General features: G+C 37.3%; 1 protein-coding gene across 1 annotated transcript in view; it reads left to right on the forward strand.

Annotated features, from left to right (window-relative positions):
- LOC132186523 (calcium-transporting ATPase 9, plasma membrane-type) overlaps window positions 1-24,464 on the forward strand; it is a 63,182-nt gene that overhangs the window by 31,632 nt on the left and 7,086 nt on the right. Inside the window, exons 20-27 of the mRNA XM_059600503.2 lie at window positions 1,787-1,852; window positions 1,938-2,036; window positions 8,374-8,484; window positions 9,404-9,571; window positions 17,501-17,560; window positions 21,611-21,775; window positions 21,942-22,058; window positions 22,967-23,065. Coding sequence (XP_059456486.2) covers window positions 1,787-1,852; window positions 1,938-2,036; window positions 8,374-8,484; window positions 9,404-9,571; window positions 17,501-17,560; window positions 21,611-21,775; window positions 21,942-22,058; window positions 22,967-23,065 — 885 coding nt within the window. The remainder of the gene's footprint in view (window positions 1-1,786; window positions 1,853-1,937; window positions 2,037-8,373; window positions 8,485-9,403; window positions 9,572-17,500; window positions 17,561-21,610; window positions 21,776-21,941; window positions 22,059-22,966; window positions 23,066-24,464) is intronic.

Consider the following 24,464-nt stretch of genomic DNA (forward strand, 5'->3'; position numbering starts at 1 on the left):
CATACACGTGTCAATATTTTTTTTGATAAGTAATAAAAAGTTTTATTAAAAAGCGTAAAGGCACTCCGGAGTACATTGAGTGTATACAACAGGATCACCTAACTAGAAGGGAAAATCGAGCAAGAAAATCATCCTAACTAATTGACACCGGAAAGACATGCGCAATAGTCCAAAGATACAAAGTATGAAAGCAAGAAGTTAAGATGTCTTCCAATGTCCCCTCCGAATCCTCAAAGCACCTATTATTTATTTCCCTCCATAAACACCAGAAGAAGCAAGTAGGCACCATCTTTCAAACCGCGGCACTCCCCCTCCTCCCCGAAGACCACAAACAAGCGAGTAAATCCGAAACCCGTCTCGGCATCACCCAAGACAACCCAAACCGACCAAAAAAGGCACACCACAAAGCATAAGCAACCTCACAATGCAAGAGAAGATGATCCACTGTCTCCTCATTCCTTTTGCATAAATAACATCTGTTCGTCACAATCACTTGTCGCTTTCTGAGGTTATCTAGGGTTAGAATTTTGCCCAAAGCCGCCGTCCACACAAAGAAACTTGCCCTTGGAGGAGCTTGAGTTCGCCACACGCTCTTCCAAGGGAATCCCCTCCCTTCAGAACGAACCAAGGAAGCGTAAAAGAGCTTGACCTTGAAACGGCCTTTTTTGGAAAATTTCCACCACAACCTATCTTTACACCCTCGATTCACTCGAGCAGACTGTAACACCTGAAAGAAAGAGGCCAATACATCCACCTCCCAGTCATGCGCCTCTCTAGAAAAACTAAGATTCCATTGGTTAGAGTCACCCATCACCTCCAAATGCGCCGCAACTGGGGCGTCCTTTGCACTAGCAATATTGAATAAGCCTGGACATACATGTGTCAATATTAATAGCACTATAGCTGATTTTGCTGTAATAGAAGGACTGAAAATTGTTACAACAGCATACTATTTGAATTAAAAGTATCAAACATGAAATGTAATTGTTTTTACAAAACTGCACAAGTGGGAGGGCTGAGGAACTTTTGAAATAATTTTTGACAAACTCAAAAGATAAGAAAATATATGCTGTTTAAATGTCATGCATTTTTTAAATCTTCTGAGGTACAGCATCTTTGGTGAAAAATAATATGAATAATTACTTTTTCTGAAAAAGTACGTTGGACCAAATTGACCATTTAATTACACCACCTCAACATCAATGAAATGTGGTGATGTATTGTTACACACGTTTAATGAAGATTTTTTCAATTTTTAATATAATTAAAGTGACAAAACTGGAAGTTTTTAATCCTTGACTAACTTCATGAAAATATCTGAACCGTATCTGCCCTAGAACCAAGAGCTTTCTACAAGATCTTGACCTGATAATAGCAAAAGAAAAACTGATAAAAATTGATCTAGCTATTTCCTCTAGTGCTGATAGTTGTGCTAGGAATTAAACCAACATAGCTGGTTTTATCTTTAGATGGACCCTAATTTATGGCTATTGGCTAATGGTTAATAGGAACTTGTTTTTTCCTTTTACATAATACAATTTATGGCAGTATAATTTGATGGTATCTCTATTACTAATCACCCAGATGATTTTCTTACTCTATCCTCACTTCAAAGGGAATTAGCATAGTTTTGATCCGTAAGTCTGTTCTTGTTTTCTTCTATCATTGGATTACTCTTTGCTTCCAGAATTTATCTGGGGGCTCTTTGATCTTTAACTTTGCTGATTATCGATGTGGTTGCCTCTATAGCATCAAATTCTGCCATTGACTTCCTTTTTTTCCTTAGGGCGGTGGAGATGTGGAGGTTTCTGGATCTCCTACGGAAAAGGCTATCCTTTGTTGGGCAGTCAAGGTATGCTTGTTAAGTGTATGTAGTATCTACGATTGGTACTTATTTACTTAGTGAAGTTGATTTTAGTATTGAATTTGTTTTGCAGCTGGGAATGAATTTTGATATTGTGAGATCAGAGTCAGTGGTTTTCCATGTCTTCCCTTTCAACTCAGAGAAAAAGCGTGGTGGTGTTGCTGTAAAACAGGTAATTGATTTATCCCAAGGTTTCATGTTTTTGGCATAGTTTTTTTCAACCCATTTTGACTGGGTTGGATTGGGAGGGTGTTGGACATATGTTGAGTCCTACATTGGTTATTTACTTAGTGAAATTAGCTTATGTAAGTGATAACATGGAGCATCATTTGTGATTAGTCTTTTTTTGGGTATAGTGCAAATGTAATTAGCATGTCCTAGGTTGTGACATAGTTGATCACAAGTTTATTTCTTTATATTATTTGTTTGATGAGGAAATTTGATATTAATTTCTCAATACCTTGTTCAGCATATTACTATCTATTTGGAGATTCTCAAAACAGCCCTATCATGGCATATCTTGTGACAAATGATCAAAATCTTCATCCCCTCCTTGTAAGATTTGACAAACTCTTTATCACCTGGGAATCCCGTCAGAATCTCTATCGTCAACGCTAGCCATTTGGTGCACTTGTTAGTTAGAAGTAGCTCACCTAAAAAGCCTTTCCTCTTTTCTTCTAGCTCACCCAAAACCAAAAGCACAAATGCTTTTGTCTCCACTAGAAATCTACTTTGCATCTTTAGGCTCACCTAAAAGTTGGGTTCCTTTCCTCACCAAGAGATAAAAGGGTGTTAGACACGCTCATCCGTGCCACCAGAGAAGAAAAAACAACCTTCAACTACAATCTCCCGCACACTGGGGCCTGTCGAGCTAAAAAGAATTGAGCCAAAATAGATCCCTAGTAGATCTATCTTACACACACCCCCACCGCTCTCCAAAACAAAGTACAAATGCGATTGCACGAGCCTTTGGTGGAAGAAGGCAAGCCGGAACTCAATGACAACCACCTCAAGCGAGCCACACGCTCCGGAGAAAGCTACCGCTCATGTGGGCCTAACAATTGGAGTAGATGAAGAGCTTAACTAACAGCTAGGAAACCAACCAAAGCCACCTGAAGCGTCGATAGGGATTACATCCCAAATCACCATTACCATATGCGTTGGAGGGAGGTGAGCAGGATCTGGAATCCAATGGGACGTGCTTTCACGTGCATCCGTTAAGGGTAGAGAGAGAAAGAGTGCTTAGGCTTTCAGAGAGAGTGTAGTTGCTTTGAATAAGAGACATATAAGTACCATTGGGAGGATGAATGTTTTCCTTACCCTTTGTGGGTGTTTTTCCCTTGCGATGCCGTTGGATTGGACTTTGAGTTGCGATAAGAATTCTTGTCCTGTGGTGGGGGTCGCGTGTGAGGGGTTTGAGGATATGACTATGGCGGTCCTAACAGCTATTGAAGAGGATCATCCTTGGGAAGTAAAAGGTGCGCGTTCTAAGACGAGGTAGAAGGGAGCTGTTAAACTTATAATGCTCCATAAACTATGACACTGCTTGCCGTCCTCTAGGCATGGGAAAGGCAAGACTCACATCCTTTAGTGTTGAGTGCTTCGTGTGGGTTTCGGGTCAAAGGGCTTTTGGTGTTTTGTGGATTTCAAGGTTGAGTGCTTGTTGGGTTTGAAGGCTTTTCGGGTTTTGTGGGTTTTCTTCTTGTTTTGTTTGGGTTTATGTTAGGTGCTTCCTATGTATACTGCCTTTACGCTTTTTATGATATTTCCATGAGAAATGCTCTTTTTCATTCTCCTCACCTTCTCCTTGCCATCTCCTCTCTCTTGTATTTTTTTCTTTTTTGAAAAAATCAAGATGTTGAAAGAAGGAAGATGCTGAAGAGATGGTGAGGAGAATGTGTTGTAGCAACTTTCTATTTCCATTACCCATCCAAAAAAAAAAAAAAAAAAAAACCAGGATAATCCTGACTGATTCACTATGTTGGCATTTTTAGCCCAAATGTCAGCCCACCAAATTTGAAAATATGTGGCTTAAAGCAGAGGGTTTTGTGGAGAAGGTCTCTTCTTGGTGGGGGTCGTATTCGTTTGAGGGTTTAGCTAGTTATGTGCTTGCTAATAAATTGAAATCCCTTAAAGTGGACTTGAAAAAATGGAATGAGGAGGTGTTTGGGGATATTGGGAGGAAGAAGAAGGAGCTGTTGGGAGGTATTGAAGAGTTGGATGAGGTGGCAGAGTCGAGAGGTTTAGGCCAGGAGGAGAAGATTCGGAAGGCAGACTTGGTGAAAGAATTGGAGAACACCTTGTTGTGTGAGGAAATTCATTGGAGACAAAAATCGAGAGCTTTGTGGCTCAAGGAGGGGGATCGAAATACTCGTTTCTTCCACAAGATGGCTAATTCTCATCGTAGGGGCAATCGGGTAGAGGTGCTTCGTATAAATGGGGAATTATCCGAGGATCCAGTTATAATAAAAGATCACATAGTTCAGTACTATCAAGGCTTATACTCGGAACAAAGCACTTGGCGTCCTAGATTGGATAACCAGCCATTTTTGTCTATTGATGAGGAGGATAATAGGTGGTTAGAAAGAGATTTTGAGGAAAAGGAGGTTTGGGAGGTGGTTAAGGGCATGGATGGTGATAAGGCCCCGGGTCCAAATGGCTTTTCCATGGCTTTTTTTCAAGCTTGTTGGGGGGTTATTAAACAAGATGTTATGGCGGTTTTTGCTGAGTTCTACCGAGGACGTCATCTGGTGAAGAGTTTGAATGCAACTTTTATTTCCTTGATTCCGAAGAAGGCGGAAGCGGTGGAGATGAAGGACTTTAGGCTCATCAGCTTGGTGGGAGGGGTGTATAAAATTGTTTCTAAGGTGCTTGCCAATAGGATGAAAACTGTTTTGGGAAAGGTTATTTCCTATTCTCAAAATGCTTTTATCGGGGGTCGGCAAATCCTAGATTCCATTCTCATTGCCAATGAATGCGTGGATAGTCGCATGAAATTAGGGTTGCCGGGTATTCTTTGTAAATTGGACTTGGAAAAGGCCTATGACCATGTCAATTGGGATTTTGTTTTGTATTTGCTGCATAGGTGTGGTTTTGGAGAGAGGTGGAGGGCTTGGATAGAGTGGTGTATTAAGTCGGTAAGATTTTTCATCCTTGTGAATGGTTCTCCGGAAGGCTTCTTCAATAGTTCGAGGGGAATCCGGCAAGGGGATCCTCTTTCTCCTTTGTTGTTTGTGCTTATGATGGAGGCTTTGAGTAAAATGGTGAATACGACGGTAGAACACGGCCTTTTGACTGGGTTCTCGGTGGGAAATAGGGTGTTATCGGAGCTGATGGTCTCTCACTCTTTATTTGCGGATGATACTTTGATATTTTGTGAAGCTTCTATTGAGCAAATCCGGTATGTACGTCTCATTCTCTTATGTTTTGAAGTTGTATCGGGTTTGACAGTGAATTTGGGAAAATCAAAGATTGTGGCTATTGGTGAGGTGGAGAACATGGGGGTATTAGCTAGTATCCTTGGGTGTAGTGTTGCCGAGTTGCCTATGAAGTATTTGGGTCTCCCTCTAGGGGCGTCGTACAAGGATACGGTTATGTGGAATGATGTGATTGAAAAGTTGGAGCGCCAGATGGCGGGTTGGAAGAGGATATATCTCTCTAAAGGAGGTCGCCTAACTCTTATTAAGAGCACTTTGGCTAATCTTCCGACTTACTTTTTGTCTCTGTTTCCGCTTCCTATAAGTGTAGCTAAAAGGATTGAGAAAGTCCAAAGAGATTTCTTGTGGGGAGGAATGGGTGATGAGTCTAAGATGCATCTTGTAAGTTGGAATCAAATTTGTCGTCCCCTTCGCTATGGTGGCCTTGGCATTCGGAAGTTGCACCTTTTTAATCAAGCTCTTTTGGGGAAATGGCTTTGGAGATATGCAAATGAGAGCGAGGCTCTTTGGTGTAAGGTTATCAAAGCTAAGTATGAAGACAAGGAAGGTGGGTGGTGCACGAAGGAGGTGCCGGGTTCCCATGGTGTGGGCCTATGGAAGCACATTCGTCAAGTTTGGAATTTTTTTGCCAAGAGATTCGATTCGAGGTGGGGGAGGGTTCGAAAGTTCGTTTCTGGCATGATATTTGGTGTGGGGAGAATTCCTTGAAGCAAGCTTTTCCGTCCTTATTTAATATCGCCAGACACAAAGAAGCTTGGGTGAAGGATAATTTTACTTGGAGGAGTGGGGGAGTTGAATGGAATGTCATTTTTGTTCGGCCCGTTCAAGATTGGGAGATGGATATGGTTTCTCCTTTCTTTGATCGGTTGTATTCTTGCAAGATTTCCATAGGAGTGGCAGATCGTATGTGCTGGATTTCGTCTAAGAAAGGAAAGTTTGAGGTTAAGTCGCTCTACAAGGCTTTGTCCCACTCCAATCAAGAGGTGTTTCCTTGGAAGAGCATTTGGCGCACTAAAGCTCCTATGCGAGTGGCTTTTTTTGGGTGGACAGCGGCTCTAGGCAAAATCTTGACACATGATACTTTGCGTAAGAGGAATATAGTGGTAATGGAGTGGTGTTGTATGTGCAAGAAGTCCGGAGAGACAGTCGATCATCTTCTTCTCCACTGTGAGCTCGCAAGTGCTCTTTGGCATTCGATTTTTATTCGGTTTGGCTTGCATTGGGTCATGCCTTGCAGGGTGAGAGACTTGTTCGAGAGTTGGTGGTCGGGAGGACGATCCCGTAGCGCAGTTGTGTGGAAGATGATCCCTCTGTGTCTTATGTGGTGTATATGGAATGAAAGAAATGCTAGATGTTTTGGTAATTCCACTAGGAATATAAAGGAATTGACCCATTTTTTTCTCTTTACTCTTTACTCTTCGACGGCCGCTTGGCTAGCTCCTTTAGAGATTAGCTTTTCTGATTTTCTTTTTCATTTCTCTCCCTCTTAGGCGCTCTCTTTTTATACCTCCCGTGTAAGTGGGTTGCGCCCCTTTGCGCTTTTGCTTTATATTACATTTACTTATCAAAAAAAAAAAATGTCAGCCCACCAAGTTTGCCCCCCTCTTGGTTTTGGGCTTCTTGAACAATATCAACCCCAAGGGTTCTTTTGACCCATAATTTGACCCACCCACAAATGCTATTAATATATAATATGTAATAATGTAATAGAAAAAGTAAGAAATGCATGTTGCGAAGGTAAAAGGAAATAAGAAAAGAAACAAAAAAAAAAGCTGCAAAGTGGATGGGTCTTCCAAGCTCAAAATGGTCATCACAGCAGCAATCTAATTTTTTCTTTTATAACTGTTACCTTATTCCAAAAAAAAAAAAAAAAAATTGAAGCTTCTATCTCTTAAAGATGTGAAAGATGTGTTGGCACTCCAAGCTCAAAATGCATACAGCCTCTGCTATCTAACTCAACTTCAATATCCTGTTGATTATATTCTGAAGAATGGTTTAAGACATATATGATATAATAACATAAGAACAGAAAGTCTGCCCACTGATGATTTTGAGATCACATGCGTTTGTACATACATATCACTTAATATTTTTCCTCAAATAGGATATTTTTTTCCCTCTTATTTGTAATGGTTTTTTTTTTTTTTCCTCTCAAGTCTGTTAGTTTTGAAGCTTGCCAATTAGTGAAACTCTTTTAAGTTTTTCTGTTTAAGTTGTTTCCCCTTTTGTTTTTTGAAGTGACCTACTACCATCTGTTCTAAATGGTCCGTTTTGGGGGCTTAGGGTTTTTTTTTGGGTTTTAGGGCTCTCTTATGAGGGGCTTTAGTGTGCTAGCTTTGGCTTTTTTGTATATACTTCCTTTGTACTTAGGGGTGCCTTATGCTTTTTGATGCATACAACATTATTTATTAAAAAAAAGATTAACTCCGACCATTATATTGTTTCCAGTGGAGATGTTTAGACCTTAATTCCTTCAAATTATTTTGGAAATGCTGGGGTGTTTAGTGGAAGATAAAAATTTATATGAAAAAGCATTATTCAAAAAAAAAAAAAAAAAAAGTTCTTAGGGTAACATAGTTTGTATGCTCAAGTATATGCATCTGGAGATGCATAGAGGTGCATATACCTAGCGCCATAAAGTGCTTCGAGAAGAGACTATTTACTTGTAAAAGCTTCTCATTATTAAAGAATATTCACATACTTAATTTAAATTGTTACACAAGCTCCATATGGTATCAAACTTCTCAAGATTAGTACTTACAAATTCATTAGGTCTCTGGTATGAGCCATGGACTCTTTCCCTTAAGCCAACTGATATGCTCATTCCAAATTGTTTTGGCTGGAACTTTGGCAACTTCGTAAGCAGGGTTATATTTGGAAGTTCACAGAAGATTGAAGAAGATCTAAAATCATATTTTGAACTAGCATCATTGCATGTTAGAATTGTGTTAATGTTCATTATATTTATGTGTGTTTTTAAGATGCCACAGACTGTCCTTTATACATTAAGCATTTCTTGTTTGCCTCATTCGCTCACGGCTCACGAGATTCTGCTAATAACTGTTATGGCAGAATGACTTTGAAGTTCATATACACTGGAAGGGAGCAGCTGAGATAGTTCTAGCCTCGTGCACAGGGTATCTTGACTCAAATGGTTGCTTGCAGTCCATTGAAGAAGATAAGGTCAGGAATAGTGGTTGCTCGCCGAATAGCAGTAATACCTCATCTGAAAGCTTATGAGAAAACCAAAAAATAAAATAAAGATAGAATTACAAATACAAATAAAAAAATAAACAAAGGTACCAAATTTAAGTGAAGGAAAAACTTTACTTACCACCGCTGATCTTTCATCACTTTTATACCTTTAAGCTTTAAAAAGTGTCAATTTATGATTACTATCTTTCAGAAGTTTGCAATGTCAACCCTTCTGTCCAAATTCAGCATTAAATCTTAACGGAGGAAGCAAAATCCCCAAAATACCCCTATCCAAATTCAAGATATTTTTTGTAATTTTATAAACATCTTAGGGGTATTTTGGGAATTTCACTCATCAACGGTTAGGACTTAATGCTGAATTTGGACGGGAGGGTTGACATTGCAAAATTCTGAAAGATGATAACCCTAAATTGACAATTTTTAAAGGTTAAGGGTATGATGCAAAAGTGATGAAAGATCAGGGGTGGCGAGTACAAGTTGCTGTTAATAGGTTGGCATGATTTGCGTAGATAATGTATACTAAGGTCACAAAGATCATAAGATAATTTAAAATATTTGACCAGAAGTTTGTCCTTAAAATGGTTATAATGCCACATATATGATTGTCAAGGTAATATCAAATAATAAAGAACTTATCTTTTTTAATTCTCACTAAAATCCTTCACCAATCTTGTTGTGAGAAATACTTTTGGTTTTGCTATGAATCGGTATATTATGCTACGCATTAGTTATGCGACAATTGACGCAAACTGTCATTATACTGCAAATGTTTTGTGATCATTGAGAGAGCTCATGCAAGACATTACTTTTACAGCATTGTACTGAATAAAACCATGGTCATTATGATTTGTTGCACAAAATGACTTAGCACAAACGTTTCTACCAGGAATTTTTTAAGACAGCTATTGATGAAATGGCTGCAAGCAGTTTGCGATGTGTTGCGATTGCGTACAGATCATATGAATTGGACAAGGTTCCAACTGATGAGGAGCTTTTAGCTCAATGGGTTTTACCTGAAGATGGCCTTGTTTTGCTTGCTATTGTTGGTATAAAGGTAAACATCAAGAAATAAAATTCTTACGATATCATGCATTATTGTTCTTGGTTTCTACTGGTGATCATTCAATTTTGTGCATGAACTGTCAGTTTATATGGTTCTTTTCGACTAACTGATTTTGAGAAAATTGTGAAGGATGATTAAATAAACTTTTCCCAAACTTATCTGATGTATAATGCTTTTGTTTTTTCATTTGTGATATTGGAAAATAGTAATAAGATTGACAATTGGGAGTAAGAGTACAATTTCTATTGATCTGGCAGTAACGATAAGTGAACTATGCTGTGAATAGTATTTTCTGTTTGTGAATCTACGAGGGCTGGAATCGGGTTTGAAGATTATGATTATATAAAAAAAGAATAAATCTGTGGGATTTGCTATAAAATTGCTGGGAATTTCAAAAGGGAAACATAGCTGAGAAAAACAAACCTAAGCATTATACCTAGTGTTCCTCTGCATTGTACCTTGGATATGGTTTCATTACGTAGTTTATAAATAAGTAGTTGTTGGAATTCTGATAGCTGTTTTCTTTATTCAATTATCATAGGAAAACATTACATTCATATTTATATGTATCGAATTTCTTTGAGTTTTTGGAGTTCTATTATTCTTTTCTATATTTTATGGGGCTCTCTTATATACTTCTTATGTACTAGGATTGCACTTCTCTGCTCTTTTAATGAATTTGTATTACTAATAAAATAAAAATAAAAATTAGTAAGCCCAAAATTAAAAAAAAAAAAAAAAAAAAACTAGTGAAATCCATAAATATAACCCCACACTACTATTAAGCGAAAATACAAAATAAAATCAAAATATACTTCAAATTAAATTATGCAAGCTCCCAGGTACCATCACATCATCTAATGCATGCCAAATTAAAGTTTGGGTCTTGGAAGTGTCTTTTCCATGCCTTTGATAAACTTTATAAGAATGCTGCACTTATCTCTAATATCTCTCCCCGGCTTGAGAAAACTGAACCCTGGCGAGTTAAAGGCAATAAGCTATTAGTAGAAGTTGGGGTTGAGGCGTTGGAACTTATAATTAGTTATCCAAGTACAATTGAAAGTGGATGTTCCTTCCATTTAATGAGATACCTTTGATAGTCTTTTCCAGACACAAGTTGATAATCAATGATATCTTCAATCTTTTCCTTCACATGTGGGGCTCATGGGAGTTTAGCAAAAATAGCATCGTTAGGTTCATCTTTGTCATGCCCTTGGTATAAAGTGAGATCTTAAATATTGAAGACATTATTATTTATACCCATATCTTTTGGCAAGTCAAGAACATTATTAGCACTAAAAATGATAATCAAAATTTATAAGAATGTGCACTTTTTGAATGTGTTAAATTGTAATTTCCTAAGAGCGTAGGTAGTGATATGAAAATCTTCTAGAAGAATGCTCGGTATCCTAGTGGAGCTGTCCCTATAGCTGTCATAGAATATTCTTATATTTTGGCTCTATTTAATGAATGAAGAAGGATGAATGAAATAGTAGCTTCATCCCATTTTCTCAGTCTTGTTTCATTACATGGTATCAAAGCATTTTAATAGAATAAGTCTGTAGAGCAAATAATTCATTTTCCCCTTTGTTTTCCAACAAGTTTGAAGACCACCTTCGTTCTTCCACACCTTGGGTTGGAGGTACTGGTGTTGTCATCCGCACAACCATAATTGTTGTATGACGCCGCCATTGCCACAATTTCCTTGACCAAGGTTGTGGAAACAAAGCCCCTGGTAATCTAAATGGTTCAGGGTAGACACTGGTCTATTTGTTCGGTTTGGAGGTGGTTGCAGTATCATTGGTGACTGTGTGGAAGTTAGGGTTCTCTTTTGTGTTGTAGTGGCCGGAGAAGTCATGGTGCTTGCTCCTCTTTGATTTTGTGGTTGTCTTTGAAATTGTGTGGCTTAACCGACTGCTTCAGGTGGTTGTCGGAGGAAGAATTTTTTTTTTCCAGACCAAACACTGTCGTTTGGTTGTGAAGATACCCTAATCTTATTCGGGTAAAGGTCTCCTTGGCTGTGTTAACTACTTATCCAACATACTCTGAGTGATGTTTACAATATAAAATGCTCTTATTTATAGGAGAATCACGTTGGATACAAATAGACTTTTACTCTAGCTAAGTTAGCTAGGTGATAGTTTTTAACTATAATTAGACTTCAATTGTAACTCAGTGACATTCTTCAACTGTAAATCAATGATAGTCTTCAATTGTGACTATTATTCTTGAACTCTATGATATGCTTTAACATTCCCCTTCAAACTAAAGCTGTAAACTTAGTAAAACTGGAGTTTGTTCTTTGGTTAGCGACGAAGGCCGAGATAGTGGCTAGAAACTCGTTGGAGTTTGTGGCGGTCGAGGGAGGTGACTCGAATTGATGGCGCCTGATTTGAAATATCGACTGCTCTTGAACTTGAACTTCGGGTACTATGGCTGGCATCGGCTACTATGGCCAGGATTTGAACTTCGGTAACTTTTGGCCGGCATGGGCCAAACATATGCCTCTTTGAGCTTCTTCTTCTTTTTATTTTCTATTTTTTTTTCAAACTAAAAGTTAAGGAACTCACAACTCATGAAACCTAGATAACAAAAAAAAAAAAAAAATGATCTTAGCAAAGGAAAGTACCAAGGCTGAAAGGTGGCGGCAACAAAGGGCTGTGGGCGGAGAGTAGGGCTGTTAAGAGAGCAAGCCGCTCGTGAGTGAGCTCGGGCTCGGCTTGTGCTCGACTCGAATATTAAATGAAGCGTTTCGTGAACACGAATCCTAGCTCGAATATTAAATGAAGCTAGCTCGGCTCGGCTAAGCTTGTGAGCAACTCGTATAAAGTTCGAATTGGTAGTTATTCACATAATTTCTCATATAATATTAAAAATTGATGATTTTTTTTTTTTTTTTTCTAATAGCATCATTTTATTATAAAAGGATGCATATCCTTTCTCTTCGAAACCAAGTGCCTTGTTGTATTGACTCGAGCTCCATATTTCGCTAGCCAGACTAAGCAAATGCTCATATGCAAGTTGGCTTATTGAGCTGTTTAAGAGTATTTGAAGTTTAAATTTATAATAAAAAAATAAATTAAAAAAATTAAATTAAATATAAGAGACAACTTGTGAACTAGCTCGACTCGGCTTGATTTATTATGAGCTCGAGCTCGAGCTCAATTTCTTTGGCTCGTCCTTAAACTCGGCTCGAGCAAAATTTAAACAAGCTGAGCCTAAACAAGGGAGGCTCGCTCAAGCTCGGCTCGTTTACACTCCTAGCGGAGAGGCAGAGATCAGTGCAGCATTGATCAAGACAATCAGCGACAAATTTGTACATTGACATGAGCTTCGATGTAGCCAATGTAATGCTCATTGTTGAGCTAATCAACCCAAACGAAAAAGAAAATACAAATTGAAAGAAAACTAAATTTTGAACTAGAGATGCTTCATGCCAAGGCTTTAACTATCTCTAGTGGCACTCTAGGCGCCAACGTCATGGGGAATCTGAGTGTTGGGGATGATGCAGACACTACTCAGAGTGATAAGACCCATGAGCTAGTTCCCAAGCCATATAATAGTTTTCGACAATGTTATTTTTTTTTCCTATTCAAATAAGAGAAAACTGGGGAGGAGGAATACAAAGGAGAGTCTTTGCCACTCCTTAAACGAAAAGAGGAAATAAAAGACAACAAAGTGGGAATGCTTCTGAACACAAGGTGAGAAGCAACCCATCTAGCAACAAGGTGTGCACCAACGCAAATCAAGGAGAGCAGCTGGAGCTGGATGTTGGAGATGAATGACGCAAAATTCCAGTCCAAGAACTAGAAATCCTTGATGGCAAGGATAGTTAACATTGAATCACCTTCAATGATAAGCGGGGAACAACCGAAAGAGGCAGCTAACCTTACTGCCAAAAGCATGGCGTGGGCTTCACCCAAGTTTGCATCCGTGGAAGAGAGCTTCAAATAATTAACTGCTAGGAAATTACCACTATGATCTCTGAGGGTGGCGGCAATAACAACAAAAGTTGGTCTAATAGCCACATCAAAATTGACCTTGAAAGTACCAAAAGGAGGTGGCATCCATTCAGCTGAATCAGACTCCCCATGTTGCCAAGTTGACAAGTGATGCCAAGTACTGGTTTTTATAATCTTCAGAATTGCAAGGGGCTCAGGCTGAATAGACTCATGAATCAACTTATTGTGGGCAAGCCAGATTTGATCCATTATAACCAAGGCTGGGATTTGGAAACCACGCACTTCATTCATTGGTATGCCAAGTTTCAAGTGGGGACAGAGAAGAGTTTCAATCCAAGCAACAATAGGCAGCAACGAGAATGCCACAATATCCAATGTGACCTTCCTCAGTACCCAATCTCCGAATTTAAACCTTCGAGGCTTCACCCTCTTCAATGAATATATACATGACTAAAACGACGTCATTTTTGGCTGGTATAAAACAACATCGTGTAAATAAGTAATGTGAAACGTTTTTATATTCGTATTGGGTGTTGGGTCGGAAAACCGACATTTCAAAATCAATCCCACCTTTTGACGTGACAGTGCCACTTCAGAGTTCTGCTCCCCTATAGGTGTACAGCAACCACAACCATCCCCCCCTTGTGCTTCCACCACCTTCCGCGGAGCCTTCAGATCCAGTTTCTCTGACATCAGAATCTGTACTTATTGCTCTCCAAAAAGGTACTAGATCTTGTGTGACCAAGCATCCTTTTGTTTACTTTGTTTTTTTATCAAGCCTTATCTCTTTTGTTTTCTTCTTTCATGTCGCATATTTCTATTATGTCCATCCCTAGAACAGTTAAAGATGCCCTATTTGACCCTGGTTGTCGAAACACAATGGAAGTAGAAATGGAGGCTCTGCATCAGAATGCCACTTGGGAACTTGTTCCTCTTCCTCCAGGCAAACAGCTTGTTGGCTGCAAATGGGTATATAGTGTCAAATTTAATCCTGATGGCAGCCTAAATAAGTTGAAAGCTTGATTCGTGTCTAAAGGCTATACACAAAGCTATGGCATCGATTTTGATCAGACACTCTCTCCCTTTTTCAAAATTTCTTCTATTTGAGTTTTGATTTCTCTAGCAACCAACCTTGATTGGCCCTTGTATCAATTGGATGTGAAATGTGCTTTTCTTTATGGTGGTTTTCTTGAAGAAGTCTATATGGAGCAATCACCTGGGTTTGTTGCTCTGGAGGAGTCTCAGGGATATGTGTGTAGATTGAAGAAGGCACTATATAGCCTCAAACAATCTCCATGAGCATGGTTTGGCGAATTTTCTAATGTGGTAAGAGAGTTCGGTCTTCTTCGATGTTAGACTAATCATTCGATATTCCTTTTGCATACAGATGCTGGGTATATCTTCCTTGTGGTTTACATTGTAATTACTGGGAATGATTCTAGAGGAATTGCTAGACTGGAACAATTTTTGTAGGAGAAATTTCTGACTAAAGACTTGGGGAACTTTGGTATTTCTTAGGCGTTGAGGTTGCTAGAACTGAACAAGGGTTAATTTATCTAGAGGAAATATGTGCTAGAGTTGTTTGTAGAAACAAGTCTTTTGGGTGCTCGTGCTGTTGATGTTCCTATGGACCCAAATCAGAAGCTTTTGAAAGATGATGGAGAGTTGTTTCATGATCCTAGTAGATACAGACTATTGGTTTGGAAATTGAATTATCCTACTATCACCAAATCAGATATCTCTTATGCGGTAAGTGTAGTAAGTCAATTCATGGAAGCACCTAAAACTTTACATTGGGAGGCTGTGATTCGTAGTCTTCGATATCTAAAGAAATTTCCAGGTTGTGGTATTCTATTTAAGAAGGATTAACTGATGCATATTGGGCAGGATCCCCATTTGACAGAAGATCTACTACTGGGTATTGTAGATTTTTGAGAGGTAATCATTGTTACTTGGAAGAGTAAGAAACATATAGTGCTTGCTCGATTAATGCAGAGGCAGAGTATAGGGCTATGACTCTTATGACTAGTAAATTGACAATGGTTCTGACAATTTCTTAAGGAAATTGGATTTTTCTGTTCCTACACCTATTCCTCTATATTACAATAATCATGCTGTTGTGCACATTGCCTCTAGCCTAGTGTTCCATGAGAGAACACAGCACATTGAAGTTGATTGTTATTTCATCTAGGATAGAATATTGGGTATAGATATTTGAACACCTTTTGTAAAATTTGGAGATCAACTTGCTGATGTGTTTACCAAGTCTCTTTGTTGTGGTCGATTATAATTTATTTATTCCAAGTTGGGCTTATGTGATATATTTGTTGTGTTGAAGTGAACTGTAATTTCCTAAGAGTAAGTTAGAATGAACTTTAATTTCCTAAGAGTGTAGGGAGTGATATGAAAATATTCTAGAAGAATGCTAGGTATCCTAGTGAGCTGTCCGTATAGCTGTCATCGAATATTCTAGTATTTTGGCTCTACTTGTTGAATGAAGAAGGATGAATGAGCTTTGTAGAATTAGTAGCTTCATCCCATTTTCTCAGGTCTCGTTTCATTACATATTGAATATTTTTGTACATTCCTTTTTGATATCTTGCAGGCCTAATTCGAACCATCACCTTGTCTGCTTTGTTGAATTCAACAAATGTTCTCTGCAAATCAGTATGTCGTTTGTAGCTCTCATTGCTTGTTGCATTCCTTTGCTACACCATATCATGTATCTCGTACAGATGTTTGGCAAACGCATTGGCTTTAACACCAGGATAGGTCTTAATTGGTAGAGAAATGAAATCAATTGGCTTCCTAGGAAGTAAACCTGTCACACTCTCAAAGGGTTTGCAACCTGCATACTGATTAATCGAGCTATTATAAGCAAATTCAGCTATAGGAAGCATTTGGTCCCAATTTGCAATGTGATTGCCAACAAAGCGTCGAAGGAGATCACCCAAATTTCGATTAATAATTCCGTTTTCCATCATTTTGGGAATGAAAAGAAGATAACTTAAGTTTTATATTCTGCAATTTCCATATAGTTCTGGAAAAGCTACTGATAATTTAACATTGTTAGAAGAATATATTAGGATTTGGGGGTAGTTTAGTCATTGTTGTATTCTTTAAGCTTACATAATAATATGTTTGAGGTAGGCTATGGAATATAGAATGAGCGTCCTATTTTCTCTAAACCTTCTCCATGCAAATCTCTCAACAAACGGTCTGAGACGAAGCTCTAAGGCAGCCCATTAAGTTGAATGACTTCTTGAAAGGGGAGTTTAGTTATATGGACAGCATCAGATGCCTTCAAACAAGGAATAAAGTGAGTCATCTTTGAATATTGATCCACAATCACAAAGCTAGTCATGGTGCCAGAGGTTTTTGGGAACCCTAGGACATTCAATACTTAGGTCTCTCCATGATTTACGAGGAATTGGTAATGGCATGTATTTACTTGTAGTTTTCTCCATTCCCTGTAATGTTCGACAAAGTAGGACATCGGGAGACAACTCTTCAAGCCTGGATATTAATAACAATACTCAACCATTGCAATGATCTTATCTCTTTCAAAATGACCTGCTGCTCCTCTGGAATATAATTCCCGAATTACGTGCTCATGTAGAGATGTGTTAGGCAAGCAAAGCTGAGTTTCCTTAAAGAGATATAGTCATGCAAAGAAAAATGAGCATACGTAGCATGCTAAAATCCTTGCAAGATGGATACTTTTTCTTTAGCAAGTCAAAGCCCACAACTTGAATAGACATCAAGGAAAGGATACTTACCACTCAACTCAGCACATCATGTATTATTGTTATTGTTATCGTTGTGTTTGTTGTTGCTATTATTGTTATTCATACACTTTTTTACTTTCTGTGTCAAGCAATTATTTTGACTGCATGCGGGAGTAATCTCATACGCGTGGGACTTTGTGTTTTAAGTTGACCTTTTTGACTGCATGTAGGATCCCTGTCGCCCTGGTGTCAAAGACGCAGTCAAAGTCTGCACAGCAGCTGGTGTAAAGGTAGCCTGTCTCTCACATTTTTTGAATAACTGATTTAATATTTTGTGTAATAGTAAATCGTCTTATTTTATTTTATGCTTACTATAACTAGAATGTTTGGACATGTATGTAGCCTTGTCGGTCGTATCTCTAGTTTCAGGTTGTTAGAGAGAGAATGCTATGTTTTGATAGCCTTGAATCTTGACGAGGTTTCCTTACTACCTGTCTCTTTCCAGAATATTGCCATATTGTCATATATATATATATATATATATATGGAATGAATGGAGTGAGGGCTGATATAAAAACATTCTCTTCTAATTTTCATCAACATGGTATCAGACCTTGGGATTTGAATTGTTCTCTTCCCTCTCGTTCTTCTCATTTCTAGCATCCTCTTTTCTTTTTCTTCTTCCTCTCTCTCTCTCTCTCTTTTTTTTTTTTTTTTTTTTTTTTTTTTTTAGTTTTCCCCCCATTTTTCATTTTCGGACTACTCTTTTTGTTTGTTTTAGGTTGAATGTTTTTTTTGTTTTTGAGAATAACTTCTATGTAAACCCACTCATTTACAACATTTAATAAAAGATTGATACATCAGCTTGAAGTATCAAATATTATAAACACAAACATCGAATATTTTTCATTATTTTTTTCTCAACCAGCGCCTTTGTCCTGTCATATAAGATTTCTTTCTCATTTTCTTTTTTATATGAATACTTTTTTATTGGTTTGGAAAATCCTGATGTTGCTAGTTTCATGCGGTTCGTGAGACTGAAACAATTTTTATTTATTTATTTTCATTACTGTTGTTTAATTTTTTCTCTTCATTTGGATGGCATTCTACATCTGTTTGGTTACTGGGAATTCCATTGGAATGAAAGCAAAGTCTCTCCCCAACATCTGTTTTTTTCATTATCCTAGTCCAGTTTTCTTCACTCAGCTATCTCCATTTGGTCTTTTGCATCTGTCGTAATATGCGTGAAATCTTCCTCAGACATTGAAAGAGATAGTGAGAGAAAGGGCAAGAAACTTCACTTGAAATACGGTGGTGGATTCCGGCAGGGTGGCAGCTGTTTAGGGGTAGACCGGGTGAGGTTAGAAAGAATGGAAAAAGTGATCATCTATGGTGGGTCTATGGGTTGGTTTGAGATAAAGATCCAGTGTTTTCACCTTCATTTTATTTGATGTTTCTAGCTGTTGTCAAATTTTTATTGTAGGTCATAAAAGAGGATTTTACACCATATCCTCATAAAATAGGCTCTTTTTTTTTTTTTGTGGGCTTGTTGAGTGGTGTATGAAGATGTGAGAGAGTATTGCCGTCTTTAGAGTAATGCTACAAGTTCCTCTATTGTTACTCTTGTGTTCTTCTAAGAATGATGTAACTCTTAAAATCACCATTGAACTTGTGATTGATCTTTTTGAATTTTGATCAAATAGTAATTTTAAAATCCACTTCATTTTTGGAGTGACACAAGAGTGAGTAGTGGAATAACAGAACAGAGTCCTTGGCTAGCTGTTGTGTTTGTTGCATCCTAATGAGAATATACTACTTAGGGTGTTGTTCATAGTTGGTCGGCATTGTATGTTAGGGTTTTCTTGGTGGATTTATGGAGGTTCACAGCGGTTTCTGATCCGTTTTTGGCATTTCCAGAACTGTCACCATGCAATATACAATGCTCCCTTGGTTCTCGGTGCTGCTTGGGCAAACTTGAGTTAGTCTCTACGTGGGCCTCAGTTTGGGCCCTATGGTTTTTTGGTTTGCCATGGCCTTCTCATTAAATAAAAAATGTGTTGGGCTATTTGCGTTTAGTTTTGGCTGTGTTCCAAAGTTTGAGCCCTGCCAGCTTCATAAACTTTGGTCGTGTTCTAAAATTTCAGCAAAGATTAGACTCAACCCAACCCGATCCAGTTTCAATTGGATCACTCATTTGACCCGACTCCAACGCAGGTCTAATTGGGTCCAAGCCCATTCTCCTCTCGGGTCAACCCTATCCATCTAACCCAACCCCACGTCTCCGACAGGTCTTGGTACGTTCGGCCTTGATAGTTTCCCGGCCCCCCGGTGGCCAATTCACTTCCTTTTTGGTCAGTTCAATCGTTTCTCGGCCGGTATATACCGAGTTTCGCCCAATTCAGTGGTGTTTCGGTAGGTACATGCATTTTCCGATCGTATCAGAAATGTGACGCACTTGCATGTCGTGTATGGAAACAATATTTTTCTCAATTCTCAGGTCATGGGTGGTCATGGGTGCCGTCGAGTAGAGGAACATGTATCTATCAACCACTCACGGCTGATGTCTAACGAATGGAGATTTGGACGTCATTCGATTCTCAGTGGCTTGATGATCCCTCTCTCCATGAGGGTTTATTCCTCCACTTCAGCGCTACTCTTTCTGATATGCTGTTGTTTATCCAGTCTTCACTTGTTCCCTCTCGTGGTGGATCACCAGGAGAGACAATGCTATGCTTTCTATGTTTGTACACTTCTACAAGATAGCATTGGTGAGGTGTCCCTACCAACTGTCCCCACTAGCTGTCTCTTTCCAGAATATTCCGTCATATTGTAAATGCTTCTCCTATATATATGGAATGGATTTTTTGAGATGTTTTCTAAGTGATGTGTCAAGCTTGCATTTTTGACCCAAAGCCATATACAAGTGGTAGACTCATATTAATAGCAATATTTTATAGGAAGCTGATAGGAAGAGGTAAATTTAAGAGCAATATTTATGTATTAATAGAAACATTTTGTAGTGATCTATCAGCAACACCATTATGCATTAATAGCAACATTTTGTAGTGAGATGTTTCCAATTCAGAAAAGGGACATGTGCAGTGCAAATGCTGAAGGGTAAAAAACAAATGTTCAGCCCTAGGATACTAGGTGGTTTACATGAAGTTCCAGAATCTCAGAAAACCTGAACATCAATTATTTGACTTCTTATGGTATATAACTTGCCATTTGCTACTACCGACCTCTGTCTTGCACCTCTAAGCAAACTGGACTTCATTCCTGAGTAACTTCTTATATACAAGAAAGTTGTTGTCTTTGGAACTACTACATACATATGTTCCTATAATACCCTGCACCTGCCACTGTCCAATGCCCTAAAAGATATAATAAAGTGGATGTAAGGCTGTCTAATTAGAAAAATTTTGCACTTCCTGTATCTATACAACTTGAAATCATATATATATATATATATATAAAAGCTGAATCACTCTTTAGAGATAGTCTAGAATTGCGACATGTGGCGTGAACCTATTTTTTTTAAAGGCTAAACTGGTTTTTTAAGGCATAGTTTTTGAACCGATTTTTTAAGAGTGAACCGGTTTTTTCTTAAAAAACCGGTCATTAATTGCGTTAATTATATTTCAAGAGTTTTCCGTATATAAATTATTCAATAAATTAAGTATTATTAATGTGCCAATCAAATAAGGAAACAAATAATATAAATCAAATTATTATGTATTAATAATTTAGTCAATTTAATTTGTATATTAACACATTTAGGATTCTCAACAAAAAAAAGACATCATATATATATATATATATAACACTTTTTTTAGTGTCATTAATTACGTTAATTATATTTTAATATAATCTACATGTCATTAATTAGTGTCATTAATTGCATTAACTATATTATAATCCATGTATTCTTCTTGCTAATTTTTTCTTTATACTATTCATTTTAGATCATATATACTTATAGGAACAAAGATTTAATTTTTTTCTATTTAAAGAGGTGAGATATATTTTTATACGTCTTTTTAACTTATAATGAAAAATGATGTATTTAAATTTTAAAATTAAATTATAATGAAGAATTCCGCGCATAGCGCGGGTTATAAACTAGTTAATTTTAATAACTAAATCTATAAGGTATGAGGTATCCATTAGCATGGGCTATGCTGTATGTTAAGAATGTGCACTGCATTATGTGTCTATACTTCCTATTTTATGGTTATGGTTCTTATGTATTTCCATGAGATAATTTTTCATGATATTATTTCAAAAATGACCTTTGGCAAGCGTTTTTTTTTTTTAAAAAAAAAAAAAACTATATATAGGTAAGAATGGTCACAGGAGACAATCTTCGAACAGCGAAAGCAATAGCGTTGGAGTGTGGGATACTTGCTACAAGTGAAGAGGCTACTGAGCCTACAATCATTGAGGGAAGAGTATTCCGTGAATTATCTGAGAAAGAAAGAGAACAAGTTGCCAAGAATGTCACGGTATGCTTCAAATATCATGATTTTCTAGGTCTATATGCGTTTACTATGGATTTTCATTAAGTGTGAATTTCTCCCCTGTAACTTGTTACAAACTCATAGAAATATGTCTTACATGTTTTGCTTGGATATAAGATATATTAATGGTTCATTTATGACTGATGTATAGGTGATGGGGAGGTCTTCTCCTAATGACAAGCTCTTGCTCGTGCAAGCACTTCGTAAGGGAGGAGAAGTTGTTGCTGTAACAGGAGATGGCACTAATGATGCTCCTGCACTTCATGAGGTTTATTTTCTTTATCAATATATTGATTTCAGAAGCTTTGAAATTCTAATTTTTTATTTTTTATTATTATTATTTTTTCTTCTTAAAATTTTAAAGATACGTGCACCGGAATGTTTCAGGTAGAGTCTGCTAGTATGACATTTATGTCATGTCTTAATGCATATTACATTGTAGTGTTGGAGTCCTTCAGATGTGTTTCACTTGGAGACTTTCAAATACTTATGTCCCATGACGTGGATACCGAGATATATGCTAAGCAAATGATTTGTTACATGCATTTTTCTGCCCTGTCCTTTCACCTAGACTTTTATGTTTACAAATACATATTGTTCTCTGTGAATGGGAGAACCTTAGGCTTCGTTTGGCAAATGCCTTTGAGGCTTAGATACTATTCATCAATTTTTTTTTTTCATCATTCTTACTTTTTATATTACATCAATCACTTTTTATTATTATTCAAATAAAAAAAGCACTACAAAACAAAATTTTTTCACTTTTCTATACCACCACACATTCTTACTTTTCCACTTTTCCTAAAAAAAACATTCTTACTTTTTTTCACATCAAGCTACAGTATGGGGCCAAAAACCTTTAACAAACACAGCCTCAGTGTGTATGGTACACCAATAACTGATTGGCTTGAGGCCTGAATTCGAGAATGTTAGATCCCTGTGCATCAGCAATCATAGATGATAAATAAACTTGAGATTTATATAATTCTAAAGACTAATCAAAGTGCATAAGGAATTATCCCTTGTGTTTATGCATTATGTGCCTATGCGAGAACAATTTCTTTTTCTGCGTCTTGTATGTTGCACACCCCTTTTTTTTTTTTTTCTAGAATTTCTGTCATCTTAACAATGATTTCCTAGTCATAGTTGATTGCATTTTTGCCATTTGTACTTTAGGCAGATATTGGTCTTTCTATGGGCATTCAAGGAACTGAAGTTGCAAAAGAAAGCTCGGATATTATCATCTTGGATGATAACTTTGCTTCAGTTGTAAAGGTCAGTAAGCATGTTATCCAATTAGACGAGCATATTATAAAAGCCTTTGTGTGCGTCTCTGTGTTTTGTTAGGGCATTATACAGTTGGTGTTTCAGCTTTACCATCTTTATAGTGAATACATTTTCTCCTTTCATCAAGAATAGTAAACTGAACATCTCTTAATACTTCACTTATCCATTGAATGTATATGCTGTTGTTTCTCTTGCATGTGGCTTTTTGGAGATTATGTTAATATAATGTATATTGTATAGTTTCAAAAGTTCTTTGCACCTAGGAAGTGAGGATACTGCAAAAGGGTCCCCATATCATTTCCCTAAACAGCTTACCTCTCTCTTGCTCTGTCTCTCTCAGGCTTTCTTCAACAAAGACCATGATCCCAGTTGCTTTATCCTTTTTTTTTTTTTGTTGCCTTTCATCTTTGATCTGACATGTGATTATTTTTATATGGCAGCCAAAAATCAACTCTACTCCGAATTTTGTTTGAGCATTTATTCTTTGTGATATACTTGATATGTACCTAAATGTCACGTACTTGATTGGTTTTACTTAATCTTGCTATACAAGTTTATTTTACAGTTTTTTTTTTTTTTTTTTTTTTTTTTTTAAAAAAAGTATTTTCAAATTAGTTACCAGTTAATGATAGATGAATTACACCTTTTACTCCCTGACTTATGGAAGGACTACAGGTGTTGTCCAATGCGTCTCGTCTTTATCACCATATATGATCAGAAATTTTTGATATAGGAAAAGTGGGGTTTATTTCATGAAAGGAAGGTCTCTGCTTTAATAATGAAGGAAGGTCTGTGTTTTAATAATGAGATCCCCATGTGGGTTCTCACCTATTTAAGGGTCCTGCAACTTCCATTGCACTTTTCTATATCACAATGTGCCGAGGGCTTCCTGTAGAATCTTGACTGCTACAGTCAATTTTTCACATGGAACCCTGCAGTTGAAAAGTTTAGTATGTGAAATTTCATACAGATTTTCTACATGCCTGTCATGGTATTTGTAACCAAAACTTCTGGTGGCATCAATTTCTCGTCCTGACACATCTATGGGGAAGCAGGCTATTAGTGTGAAAGCTTTGGCTTCAAAGCATAGTTATGAACAATCCATACAAGACATCAATCAGATTGAGGGACCATTTGGTCGATGGTTCAACTGAAAACTCTTAAAAAAGTGGGATCTTATATACAATTATGTAGAATATGCTAGAACTAATAAGAAAGTAACGACACTACTTTTTTTCGTACGGTTGTTTTCTATTTCATTGGAACAACATTAAAAATAAATAAATAAAACAATGATTCACAATATAGTTATGATATAAAATTATATAAATTAATTGATTACACATAGAAATACAGAACTATATTCCTCAAATTTTTAATCTTTCTT

Source organism: Corylus avellana, chromosome 6, assembly GCF_965113065.1.
Source record: "Corylus avellana chromosome 6, dhCorAvel1.hap1.2, whole genome shotgun sequence".
NCBI classification, from domain to species: domain Eukaryota; kingdom Viridiplantae; phylum Streptophyta; class Magnoliopsida; order Fagales; family Betulaceae; genus Corylus; species Corylus avellana.